Source organism: Ailuropoda melanoleuca, chromosome 14, assembly GCF_002007445.2.
Source record: "Ailuropoda melanoleuca isolate Jingjing chromosome 14, ASM200744v2, whole genome shotgun sequence".
Taxonomy (NCBI): Eukaryota; Metazoa; Chordata; class Mammalia; order Carnivora; family Ursidae; genus Ailuropoda; species Ailuropoda melanoleuca.
The window spans coordinates 75,783,146-75,795,482 of record NC_048231.1 but is presented as its reverse complement, the minus strand read 5'-3'; the positions used below and the strand labels follow the sequence as shown (position 1 = coordinate 75,795,482).

The following is a 12,337-nucleotide window of genomic DNA, read 5'->3' as shown; positions in this document are numbered from 1 at the left end:
AAAAAGTAAAGTAAAAGCCTTCCCTTACCATGATACTAGCAGTGATTTAAAATCCTAGAATTGTATAGCCTAGAATTCTCTGTAAAGTGGAATGAAGAACTGAACCATGACACTATTTCCATCATACCATGTTCCCAACAGGAGCTCTAAGCCAAGACTTCAAAAGGCATTCTTGAATCTTGAATCAAGAAAGCCTTCTAGAGGGGTGCCTGGGTGGCTCAGCTGGTTAAGCATCCAGCTCTTGATTTCGGCTCAAGTCATGTTCTCAGGGTTGTGAGATCAAGCCCTGCATCGGGCTCCACACTGGGCGTGGAGCCTGCTTAAGATTCTCCTCCTCCCTCTCCCCTCTCTCTCATTCTCCCTCTCTTAAAAAAAACAAAAACAAAAACAAGCGCCTTCTAGAGCCATGGGATACATATGACTATTTAAAATAAAATTAGGGGCGCCTGGGTGGCACAGCGGTTAAGCGTCTGCCTTCGGCTCAGGGCGTGATCCCAGCGTTATGGGATCGAGCCCCACATCAGGCTCTTCCGCTATGAGCCTGCTTCTTCCTCTCCAACTCCCCCTGCTTGTGTTCCCTCTCTCACTGGCTGTCTCTATCTCTGTCAAATAAATAAATAAAATCTTTAAAAAAAAAATAAATAAATAAAATAAAATTAAAACTAAATAAAAATTAACAATTCAGTTTTTCAGTCACACATTCTACATTTCAGGTGCTCAGTGGCCATATGTGCAGCATTATGGATAACTTCCATCACTGCAGAAAGTTTCATTGGACAATTCTATTCTAGATGAATAAGCTAAGAACAGTTAAGAGAAACTCTTATTTCTTGGGGTGCCTGGGTGGCTCAGTCGTTAAGCATCTGCCTTCGGCCCAGGGCGTAATCCCAGGGTCCTGGGATCAAGCCCTGCATCGGACTCCCTGCTCTGCTGGGAGCCTGCTTCTTCTGCTCCCACTCCCCCTGCTTGTGTTCCCTCTCTCGCTGGCTGTCTCTCTCTCTCTCAAATAAATAAATAAAATCTTAAAACAAAAAAAAGAGAAACTCTTATTTCCTGTTTGCAGTATTCCAGAATGCTTGGTCATTTCAGGACACCATCTAGAAATGTTAAATAGACAGTGGTTCTAAACTATAAAACTGTCAATACACAGTCCTTTCCAAATCCTATTCGGACCTTTCCATCCTTTAAAGTCCTTGACTTTCTCCATTACCTTAGTATATTGTCTTTTTCTGTGTGTTTATGGAGACATTCAGTTCTAAATGACTAATACAGATGACCAGAATATATAGACTCCACTGCTTTTGTTCAGGTGTCCCCAACCACCAAGTAAACACAACGGTCACAGCTATTTCCTATGACTGAGGGTCTACACTGATGCTCATGATAAAGGTCAAAATATCTTCCAAGCCAAAGTTCTGCTGCAAAAAGAAAATTCCATCTAAAATTCAAATGACAACCTCATCTCCAAATATGAAGGACAAATTTAGATCAAGACTAAACGACCTAGATTTGAATCATTTCTGGATTCTCAGTTCACAGCAGTAACTAGATTCTACAAAGCACTCTAAGGTATTCCCTTGAAACCTATCATCTTCAAGTAGAAATGCAGACAAAACTGTCCAGGTACCCATTGTAAGATGACATCAGTGGGGCTACCTGCTTCCTGGCAATTTCATTTTGTGGGGTAAATAACCTTTATTACCTTGAAAGGTCTTAAAAGTTATAGAAAAACATGTCAAAGCATCCAAAGTTTACTTTCAATTTCAACATACTGGAATAGCTATAAAAATAAAAAACTGGAACGATTTATAGATCCTGATGTCCAACACTTTACAGATTGGAGACTATAACTCCCCTCTGTGGCTTAAAAGGTTGACACTACTCATTTTAAAAGGATTGTCTGCACAACTATAGGCCCCTAAGGATTCAGCTATAGCAGGAATCCTACTTAAATCACTGGAAAGGGAACAAATAAAAAAGGAAATTCAAAAGGTTTGGAAGGAAAGAGCACAATTAAAATTTTTATTTTAATACATTTGTTATAATAAGTGTATGCTTAGAGTGAAAGGCCTTTAAATTGTTACATTTGATTAATATTTTTATACTACTCTGTCCATGTTCAAAGGAAGTGAATGATCATTTTAAACCAACTATTGAAATTATTTTCCATATTTTCACCCGACAATCACAAAAGCAGTGTCTACCAATGTCAGAAGCCCACATCAATAGCTTTTTTCTCCCCATGAGTATTTCTGAATATGTAATATGCACTGTAAATACAGGAAAAACAATTACTCCTCAGAGAAGGAGCAACATAGCACATACTATTGCTTCAATGAATCAGATACATAGCGGGAAAACACAAATCAAATCAAATTAAATATTTACTTATAAGACTGGGAGTTGGAGCTGCACTTTGTTTNGTTTGATGGAATGTTTATAAGACTGGGAGTTGGAGCTGCACTTTGTTTACTGTCTATGGAGAAAACAAAGCATTCTTTCTGAATGGNTTAAATATTTACTTATAAGACTGGGAGTTGGAGCTGCACTTTGTTTACTGTCTATGGAGAAAACAAAGCATTCTTTCTGAATGGAAACTGTTGCCTTGTTGGAAATTGCTCATCTAATAGGTTTCCTACTGTTTAGGGGCTTTCGGAATGGTCAGAAAACTCTTCCTACTTGAAATAAGAGATCAAAGGTTCTATCATAACTAATTTCAGATTTTACAATGAAATCTGGTCTATAGTCAAATCCAAAGAAAACATAATTTTTAAACACCACATAATCAGTATATGCACACACAACTTTTTTTTTTTTTTTTTAAATTTTTTTTTTTTTTTTTGACAGGGGGAGAGACACCCGGGGGGANCAGCCAGTGAGAGAGGGAACACAAGCTGGGGGAGTGGGAGAGGGAAGAAGCAGGCTCCCAGCGGAGGAGCCTGATGTGGGGCTCGATCCCAGGACCCCGGGATCACGCCCTGAGCCGAAGGCAGATGCTTAATGACTGCGCTACGCAGGCACCCCTGCACACACAACTCTTAAAACATTGACTACTCTAGACTATAAATTCTAAGCCAGAGAAAGCTTTTCATGAATATTGCAAGAAAATAAAAATACCTATAAAGGAATTCTCAGTAAATGATTTAAAAAATATGTAAAATCTTAATTTTAAAATACCTAAGTAGCTTACCCAAAAACCTGGCAACATGCTGAGTGCTATATATATTTTTTTATTTCCTTTTAAATATTTACTTAGATGTTCATGAGGAAATTTTCCATAATACCAGTGAATAAACATACACTTAAGAATTCAGATTGGAATATGGAGAACATTAGGGAGCAAAAGATTACATTAAAAGGAAAGAGTAGCTATTTGGTATTATGAGAATTGCCAAGTAAACTTTTCAAAGTAAAAATAATGGCTAACAACTAGCCAAAACATTGTGTGGGTATTTTTCAAGGACATACTGAAATTTACTGTGACAGAAATGTAGTTTTATGAATATTATATTAAACTGCTAAAATAAAAATAAAGAGGCATTTTCCTTTTCATTACTAGGACCAACAGGAAAAGAAAATTAAGGTTCCAAAGCAGTGGGGGGGGGGGAATGACAGATTTAGTTAAGATTGTTGATAGTTTTTCTTCATTGTAAAGGCAACCATAAAGGTTGAAACTAAATAATTATTTATTGTATATGTACATAACAGACAGCTGTGTTTGTTAAAAGAACCCTCTGATTTAGGTGCATATATCTTGGCTACAATGGCAGTGTCCAGAAAAATATGTTTGGAGAGTGGGAGAATATGACCTACAGGGCAGTTTTCCAAACTCAGTCTAAAACAAGACAGTACTTTAATTTCTTCATGGAAAGCAGAATGCCTCATTAAACTTCAAAAATAATTAGCTTTCAGAATGGATATCTATTCATTTCTACTGTTTACGTAAACCCAATAAATCAGATAGTATTTTAGATTAGAAACAATTTCCACAGTTAAATACTATCGAGTATATCAACAAGTTTAAAAATGTTTCTGAACATACAGAGGCTTTAGGTAGGGCTTGCCCAGCTGGCTCAACCCTTTGCTCTACAAAACTGGAGAAGGCTCTCTTGTCTAGTGTTTAATCCTACTGCTTTCTTTTATTGAACCAAAATACTGCTCACTGTGGCCTAAGCTACTGTTCTTCGCACTTTAATATTCTGTGACAGATAAAGGGAGCCAGGCTTCATATTACTTGTGTCTCAGGAAGTCAGTCAGCCTTTCTATGGCCTTAGTTGCTCTTCCCTTCACCTCACTCAGGAAACCTGTCTCATGTAAAATAGAGATACTTCTACTTGCCCCATTTAACTTCATGGGGACAAAGGAGAAAAGGTCACTGAAAGCATTCTGTACACAAAGTGCTAAATAAATGATCTAATTCTAATTGAGGTTCCACCAAGTTCACCTACATCATACCTCTGCCTCAGTTTCCTCATCCATGAGAGAAGTACCTTCAAATTCCAGCTTCCTGTTTTTGCATGATTCCAATGCTGTGGTAAATAATGTGAAAATACACTCCCGAAAGATTGTGAGGAATCATACTTACACTACCTAAATAGCCTAAGAGGTAAATAGATATCAAACTGCAAAACCTATTACCCAGTTTTATCCTAGATCCTGGAAAGTCAGTGAAGGGAAGAGAAACAGTAGTGCTAACAAGCATTTTGATTAACACAGTTGTAAAGAAACAGAGCCAGGTAGATGTAAATACTACATTTCGGCTTTTGGTAACTTCTCATACCTTATTTTATATTGCCTTTAAGTTTAGACTATGGGAAAAAATAGTCCTAACCAGTAATCAGAAAATAAAAAGAAGATTATTTCACATACCAGTATAAATAATTAGCCAGTGTTGAGTTTTTGCAGGCTCTTGATATCAAGAAGGTGCAGAGATCTTGCTGAAAGAATTAAAAGAAATGTGTATTTATTACCATCTGCTATTAACAAGGGGAAAAGAAGGGACTCTACATTTGCCTATCAGTTTTCATCTATATATCTCTTGTTACAGATCAGATTTTTACACATCCATCTATCCCTCCATCCTTCCGTCCAATATTTATTCTAAATCAGGCAATATATGAGAGGCTAATGACACCGTGGTTCACAGAGTTACTTGTCCTACTGAAGCTTAACATTTACTGGAGAAGAAAGACATCAAATAAATTCATAGAAATAATTTAGATTGGAAGGTCACAAAAGGCAGCAACAGAGATGTGATATTAGGTAAGACCAAAATGACACTATGGACAGAGGCCCTAAACTTGACTGTTCAAGAAATTTTTAAAAGGCCCAGTGTAGCTAAAATAAGGTGAACATGAAAGTAAAGGAGGCTAAAAAGGTAGGCAAAGCCCAATTGTGCAAGACCTTTAAGGTCACTCTATGGAGTATGGATTTTGTTTGCAAAGTAATGGATACTGAACAAAAGATCTTAAGCAGGAGAGTGAGATGATCTGATTTCCATTTTATGAAAACGACTCCAGCTGCTCTGAGAAGTAGAGGCCTGAGATCAGTTAGGATGTTATTACAGGAGTCTACGAGTGTGAACTGTGGGAGCAGAGATGGAGAGAAATAGACAGATTTTTAAAGCATTTGGGAAGTATAATTAATAACACTTGCTGATGGAAAGGAAGGAGGAAGGGAAGAAAGGAATTGACAGTAACTCCCAAATGTATGGATTTAGCAAACGGGTTGATTTGCTGTGTCACGGATGGAAATTCCAACTGAGGAACAGGCTGGAGTGTGGGGAGAGTTCTATTTTGAAATATTAACTTTGAAATGCCTGTCAGATATACAATGGAGATCAAGTAGGGTTTTGGACATATGAACTTAAAACTCAGATGAGAGAAATGTGCGAGACATATAAATTTGAGTTTATCAGTACAGCCTGGGGCAAGAGTATAAATTGAGAATAGAAGAGGACCTTGAGGAACATTAAGATGTCAGGCCACAGAGAAAGTGCTGACAAAGGAAACTAAGAAGGCACAGCCAGAGAGCTGGAGAGGAAAACACAGGCCACACAGTAACATCTAAACCATAAGAAGAGTCCTTTAAGAAGGAAGCCATTTACTTTGTTGAATACTGCCAACAGGAACTGAGAAGTATACATAATCAAAAACATTAAAGTCATTTCCTACTTTAGCAAAGTAAGTTTTGAGTTAACAATGGGAAACAAAGGCCAGAATGATGTGGATTAAAGACTGGGGGGGGATAAAAGGAAGAAGGGTCAGTATATACAAACAACTCCTTTTAGAAACTTGATTTTACTTAAAGGGAAGTAAGAAAATAGGGTGCTGTTTCAAAGGATGTGGTGTCAAGGGAGAATTTTTGCTTTGTTTTGTTTCTGAATTTTTCAGATGGAAGATACTGACATATATGAATATTTCTTCTAGGAAAAGAAGAGAGAATATCTTTGAAGGGAGTTATATTTCTTCTGTGTAAGAAAGCAGAAGGAAAGAATGAAAAAGGATTCACCTCTGTAAATCTGGTGATGGGAAACTGAGATCATTCTTACCTAGTGACTTCTATTTGTTTCCATTAAGTAAGTATGAGGCAGAGCACGAAGAATAGAACAGAAAAAGTATGAAAGAGCTACTGCAGAGCAGGGAGAGCAACCCACCCAGAGAAATGTAAGATGGCAGACAGTGTTGAATGTCCACCTGATGTCTGTGATCATGAATTTACAGTGATGCCAACATGTTAGGCTATGTGCTTTTCTTCAGCAATATTCAGGCATAGAACAATCGGGTAATTAATTAGGCTTATCAAGGGTTGAGATTTTACCAGGGGAACTGAAAGTACTAATAAAAGAATGATTATAATGCTTAGCCATGGGATTAAAGCTATATTCAGAGGAAAGCAAATATTGAAGGGGGCTGATGAACAAAGAAAGGGGTAGAGATCAATGGATTAGAAGTTTCTATGTGGTAGGGGTATTTCAGAAAGTAAGCTAAAGTAATAAAAGGCTGTTATCACAAAGCAGATATGCCAGTACTTTCAGAAGTGGCAAGAATCTTATCTCTAATTTTAGAGCTAAAACCTTAGCACTAGATTTTAAATGTGCAACATTTAAAAGCCCAGTACGGAAATGCCTCAATCAGAAAGCCATAATAACGAATCCATGAATTTAGCAAGTAGAATTTAAGCCTAAAGTTTATCTTTGACTTTATGAGAAGGATATTACATTTTTATATGATTTTATATATATTTAAATAGAAAATACAGACTGCATTTGACAGTATACTTTTTTCCATCAAAGAACTATTTATAGAGCATAGACAGGGAAGAATTAAATTTAAAAACATGGGATACCAGGGTGGCTCAGTCGGTTAAATGTCTGCCTTCGGCTCAGGTCATGATCCCAGAGGTCCTGGGATCAAGTTCTGCATCAGGCTCCCTGCTCAGCGGGGAGTCTGCTTCTCTCTCTCCCTCTGCTGCTCTCCCTGCGTATGTTCTTTCTCCCTCTCTCTAACAAATAAATTTTTAAAAAATCTTTAAAAATAAATAAATAAATAAATTTAAAAACATTTGTGAGGGGAGCCTGGGTGGCTCAGTCAGTTGAGCATCTGACTAGCTCAGGTCATGATTTCAGGGTCCTGGGACTGAACCCCACATCATCGGGCTCCCCACACAGCAGAGAGTCTCTTTCTCCCTTTCCCTTTGCCTCTGCCCCTACTCATGCTCTCTCTTTCTAATAAATAAATAAAATCTTTAAAAAACAATATGTGAAAGAAGAACCTGTACTATAAATTTTTAAACTCAATTTGGGTGAGCAATTTTTAAAATTTTAAAACAACTAGAAGGAAAAAAAAATGTGCTTTAGGAAAAAAGAAAATGATCTCATACTGAAGGTCAGAGATATAAAAAGAAATGGTAAAAACCTCTAAATAGTTACTGATTGTATACAATAATAATATTATCTAATTAGGGAGTTAAAAGTGACATGCAAGTAAAGAGGTATACTGTTTTGGAGAAGGATAATACTTCTTATGCCAAACTTAAAGGATGGATGTTAAAATATCTAGCATAGCCAGTAAAAGAAGTGAGACAATCCTCAGGTGTCAGAGAAGAGACATGAATGTTCGTATCTGTAGTGATAAGCAGGGGAATTTCAGCTTGGTCAGAAGCCACCTGACATCTCCAAACACTGAACTGTTTACAGGTCTCTTAAAGATGATGACTGCTTGTACAGTATTATTATTACTCTGCTGGGGCAGTGGAGGAAGGGGGAGGGGAAAAAAGATACTCAAAATGAGCCCCAGTGCTTTCTGGGATAGCTTGAATTACCTAAACCCTTTATAGAACTATTCAGCTGAGAAAAGGCAAAATGGCTTAATCGTTGAGTAACAACAGGTTCAACAGTCACAAGAGAAATATCGGAAATATATAAAAACTATTTATTTTTAGTCTAAAAGTCCTGAGTCATAGTGTGCAAAACTGTATTGTGAATAAAACATTCAGAATCCAATCACTTCAAACAATCTTCAATGTAAACTACCCTAATTCAAGCCACCAACGAGTCTCACATGGGTTATTTCAACAGCTTCCAAGTAAAAGGCATTTGATAACATGGCCTCCAAGTCCCTGCTGGACTCCTACTCTTTCTCTGATTCATTCTTTTACCATGCTCCCTTCTCACTCCCCAGAGCCAAGCATCCTCTGCTATTCCTCACACACTTAAGCTGTGGTCCTCAAGCCTCTATATTTGCTGCTCCCTCTGCCTGATATACTCCCCTCTCCAGACCACTCACATAGTTATTCCCTTGGCTCTATCATCATCTTTTGCAAAAGATGTCACTTTCCCAGGGAGGCCTTCCCTGACCACTTTTCAAAACTGCAACTGTCTAACCCCACCCAACACCCCCTCTATCATCCTTCTCTGATTTATTTTTCTCCTTAGAAAGTAGATAGCATTATTTCTTCTACTATATATAAATATCATTGACTACCACTAGCGCAAACACTAGAATGTAAGTTCCATGAAGACAAAGACTTTGACCATTTTGTTCTCTACCTCCAGCACCTTGAATATTTCTGGTACATAATCAGAGCTCAAAACCTATGTGTGAAAGAATGAATTACGAATCAATATATCCGTACCTTAGATTTGAAAAGGCAAAACAATTAAACTGGAGCTGAATGGTTTCTTAAAGGGCTCCCTTAAGGATTCTATGATCCTGTAATTTAAAATTCTTTTTTCAATATTTTCTCTTGTATCAAGAGGTAGGCAGATATCAAACTCTGGTTAACAGTTAGTGATAAAGCAGGAACCATTCAGCCATCAACATTAACTCCTAAAATCTGACTAAAACTCATATATATATATATATATATATATATATACACACACACATACTATACACACACACACACACACACACACACTTTAAAAAATCAACTGAACTTTCTAGTATCAAAGCATTGTATTATTTGTTTTCAACATCAGAGGTGTGAAAGGTTCTCGAATTAGAAGTCTTAGGGAGAAATTCAAGAACATATTACATCAGCTTCTGCAAATATACTTCCAAATGTACGTTTTGGAGTAGTAGTAGCCTAATCGGCACATTTTACCTCAAAAATTAGTATAATTATTTAGAAAGATTTCATTTAATTTTTCTGTATGAGTTAAAAACAGCTACTTACTATATAGTCCCTAGTATCAAAGTCACACATCTCTACAATGTAATCACAAACACCGACAATTACAATAATGTTCATAAATATGTTAACAATAAATATTCTGAGTTTCCTTAATAAAATATTTAAGCCCAGTTTATTTTCATATTGCATATTAATCCATTTATATGCTCAAAGCACAAATAAAATGCCTTGAAGATTATCTTGCACTTTTGCTGAGAGGAGAAGTCATAAACATGCATCATAAAACAAGTTATTTAATAAAGTTGTAATATTGAGTTTATTAATCAAAATCAATGTTTTAGAGACCAACATAAAATATTTATCTGGTAAGACAGCTCCTGTAGGAAACTTGAAAAGCTTTGTACTCACCTCTAGATTTTCACCATCTGAACTGTCTTTTGTTTTAGCTGCAGGAGGAGGGGAAGACACTGGAGGAAGCGGGCTGGTTATAATTTGGGAGCTAAAAAAATAAAGGAGATATCACTGATTTGTAAAATATTCTGTCTGTAAGAGAAGATATACATTTTTTAGTACAGTTCACCTCAGTTGTGTCTGGTTAAAGCATCACTTCTAAAGCGTGTTCTGCGCAACACTAGAATCAGATTATGTCCTGGAAAAAGCCTACAGTCAAAAAGTAGGGGTAACCGCCTCTTGGAAGATTTTTGTGCAAGCTGGTACACTAAAGGTTTTTGATAAGTGCTGTAGTTTTTTTAAAAGCCCATTTTAATTTAAACCAGCATTTCCCAAACATATCTGGTCACAAGACTATCCCATCTCTTTTTCATCTTTTTAAAAAACATAAAATTAATGACCAGCAGACCATAATTTAGGAAATACTGGGTTACATTTTCTTGTCATAAAATCTTAATAGACTTCTAGTAAAACCTTCTAGGTGGCATAAGGGAGGAGGAAGGTAAATAAGTAAGGATGACTGGAGACTGAAGGCCTCCAATGCACGGTGGGAGACAAAGTAAGGGGGTTTCTTCTCTTAAAAACAGAAAAATATAAAGCAGCCCACAGAAGAAAAAATTATTTCCCATTTTTCAGTTCTTCTTCAAATGAAACACAGAAGATAAAAAAACAGCAGTATCATAATCATAATGAAAAATTCGAAAATACAATCTTGAGCTCATATGATAATTGCAATAATTGGACTAATTCAGGAAATCTGAATTCTAGACTTCATCTGTCATTAAAAAAATCTCATGACCTTCACAACATAATTTTTTTTATTACTGATCCTCAGATTTCTCACCTAAAGGTTCCTATTTATCTCAAATTTTAAAACTTAATGAAAAGCAAAATGGCAAAGTAAAAACAACATGGGCTTTGGAGTCAACTCTACCATATACAGTATAGAAGACTCTGGACAATTAACTTCCTGTTCAGTCCTTCATCTCTAAATTAGGAATATGAACACCTACTTTAGAGAATTATTAAAATGAGTTAATGCATGTGGACAACCTCACAATGTCTGCTACAGAGGTGTGAGTTCTTAATTGTTGTTATTATTAACAGCTTTTAATTTGAGTACCATGCTATTTTTTTATTATAACTACTAAAAAGGTAAAAAGTGGCCAATAAAACATACAATAAAATATTTGAGCTCACTAACATGCCCCATCCTTCATTTTATTTTTGCTTGAACAGTAATAATATCTAACCCTTACTGAGCAGTATCCTAAAGGCTTTATATATATTAACTCATTTAATCTTTCAACAGCCCTCAAAGATCAGTTATTATTATTATATCTCCATTTTTAAGATGAGAAACTGGGGCCATGCAGAGAATATGCACCTTCCACAAGTGTACACAGCTAGTAAGTGGCAGAGTGAAGATTTTCACTCAGGTATTCTGACTCCACAGCTTGCAAAACACTGCTCTGCAGTACAGTAATTTGTGTTCTGTGAGTGCACACACCACATTCATTGGTAAAACTTTAAAATTAGTAACAACTAGAGTTTGGTACCTCTGGGAAAAAAGAAAGGAGAAGTCTGAAAGGGGGGGAGACTATTAGATTTGAAAAATAAGTCCTCCCTGGATATCCATACCTATCTATTTCTGCAGAATTTATTCCAGAATTTGACACACTCTCTGACACTGAACCCTGACTATCCTTCTTGGTAGGTTCTAATCCATTCTTTATGTCTTCAAAATTTTCGTATTTGAGAGCTTGGACCAGCTGTAATAGGTACATCAACAAATCCTGGAAAACAAACAAACAAAAAATAAGCTAATATTAGAAAAACAAATGCAATAGGATTATAGACATCACTTATTCCTAAATATCAAGAGAACAGTTTAGTTTCATCTACCACTTATCAGCTGTGTTACCTTTGGCAAGTTACTAGGTTATTTAAGCTCTTGGTGCCTCACTGGGTCCTCATCTGTAAAATGGACATAATCATATATACCTTAGAGATGAGTTGCGAGGATTAAATCAGTTAATAGAAGAAAGTCATAGAACAGTGCCTGGCTCAGAGTATATGGCCAATAAATGCCTTGTTTATTATTATTTTTTAAAGATTTTGTTTATTTATTTGACAGAGAAAGAGAGCAAGAGAGCACAAGCAGGGGGAGCAGCAGAGTGAGAGGGAGAAGTAGGCCAGGACCCTGAGGTCATGATCCGAGCGCAAGGCAGACACTTAACAGACTGAGCCA

At 36.5% G+C, this 12,337-nt stretch overlaps 1 protein-coding gene across 1 annotated transcript in view; it reads right to left on the bottom strand.

The window, feature by feature from the left end:
- The window catches only part of PIK3C3 (phosphatidylinositol 3-kinase catalytic subunit type 3), a 136,370-nt gene that overhangs the window by 62,693 nt on the left and 61,340 nt on the right, over positions 1 to 12,337 (bottom strand). The window contains exons 14-16 of the mRNA XM_034642203.1: positions 11,728 to 11,882; positions 10,045 to 10,135; positions 4,870 to 4,937 (exon numbers count right to left, since the gene is read on the bottom strand). Of these exons, the coding sequence (XP_034498094.1) occupies positions 4,870 to 4,937; positions 10,045 to 10,135; positions 11,728 to 11,882 (314 nt within the window). The remainder of the gene's footprint in view (positions 1 to 4,869; positions 4,938 to 10,044; positions 10,136 to 11,727; positions 11,883 to 12,337) is intronic.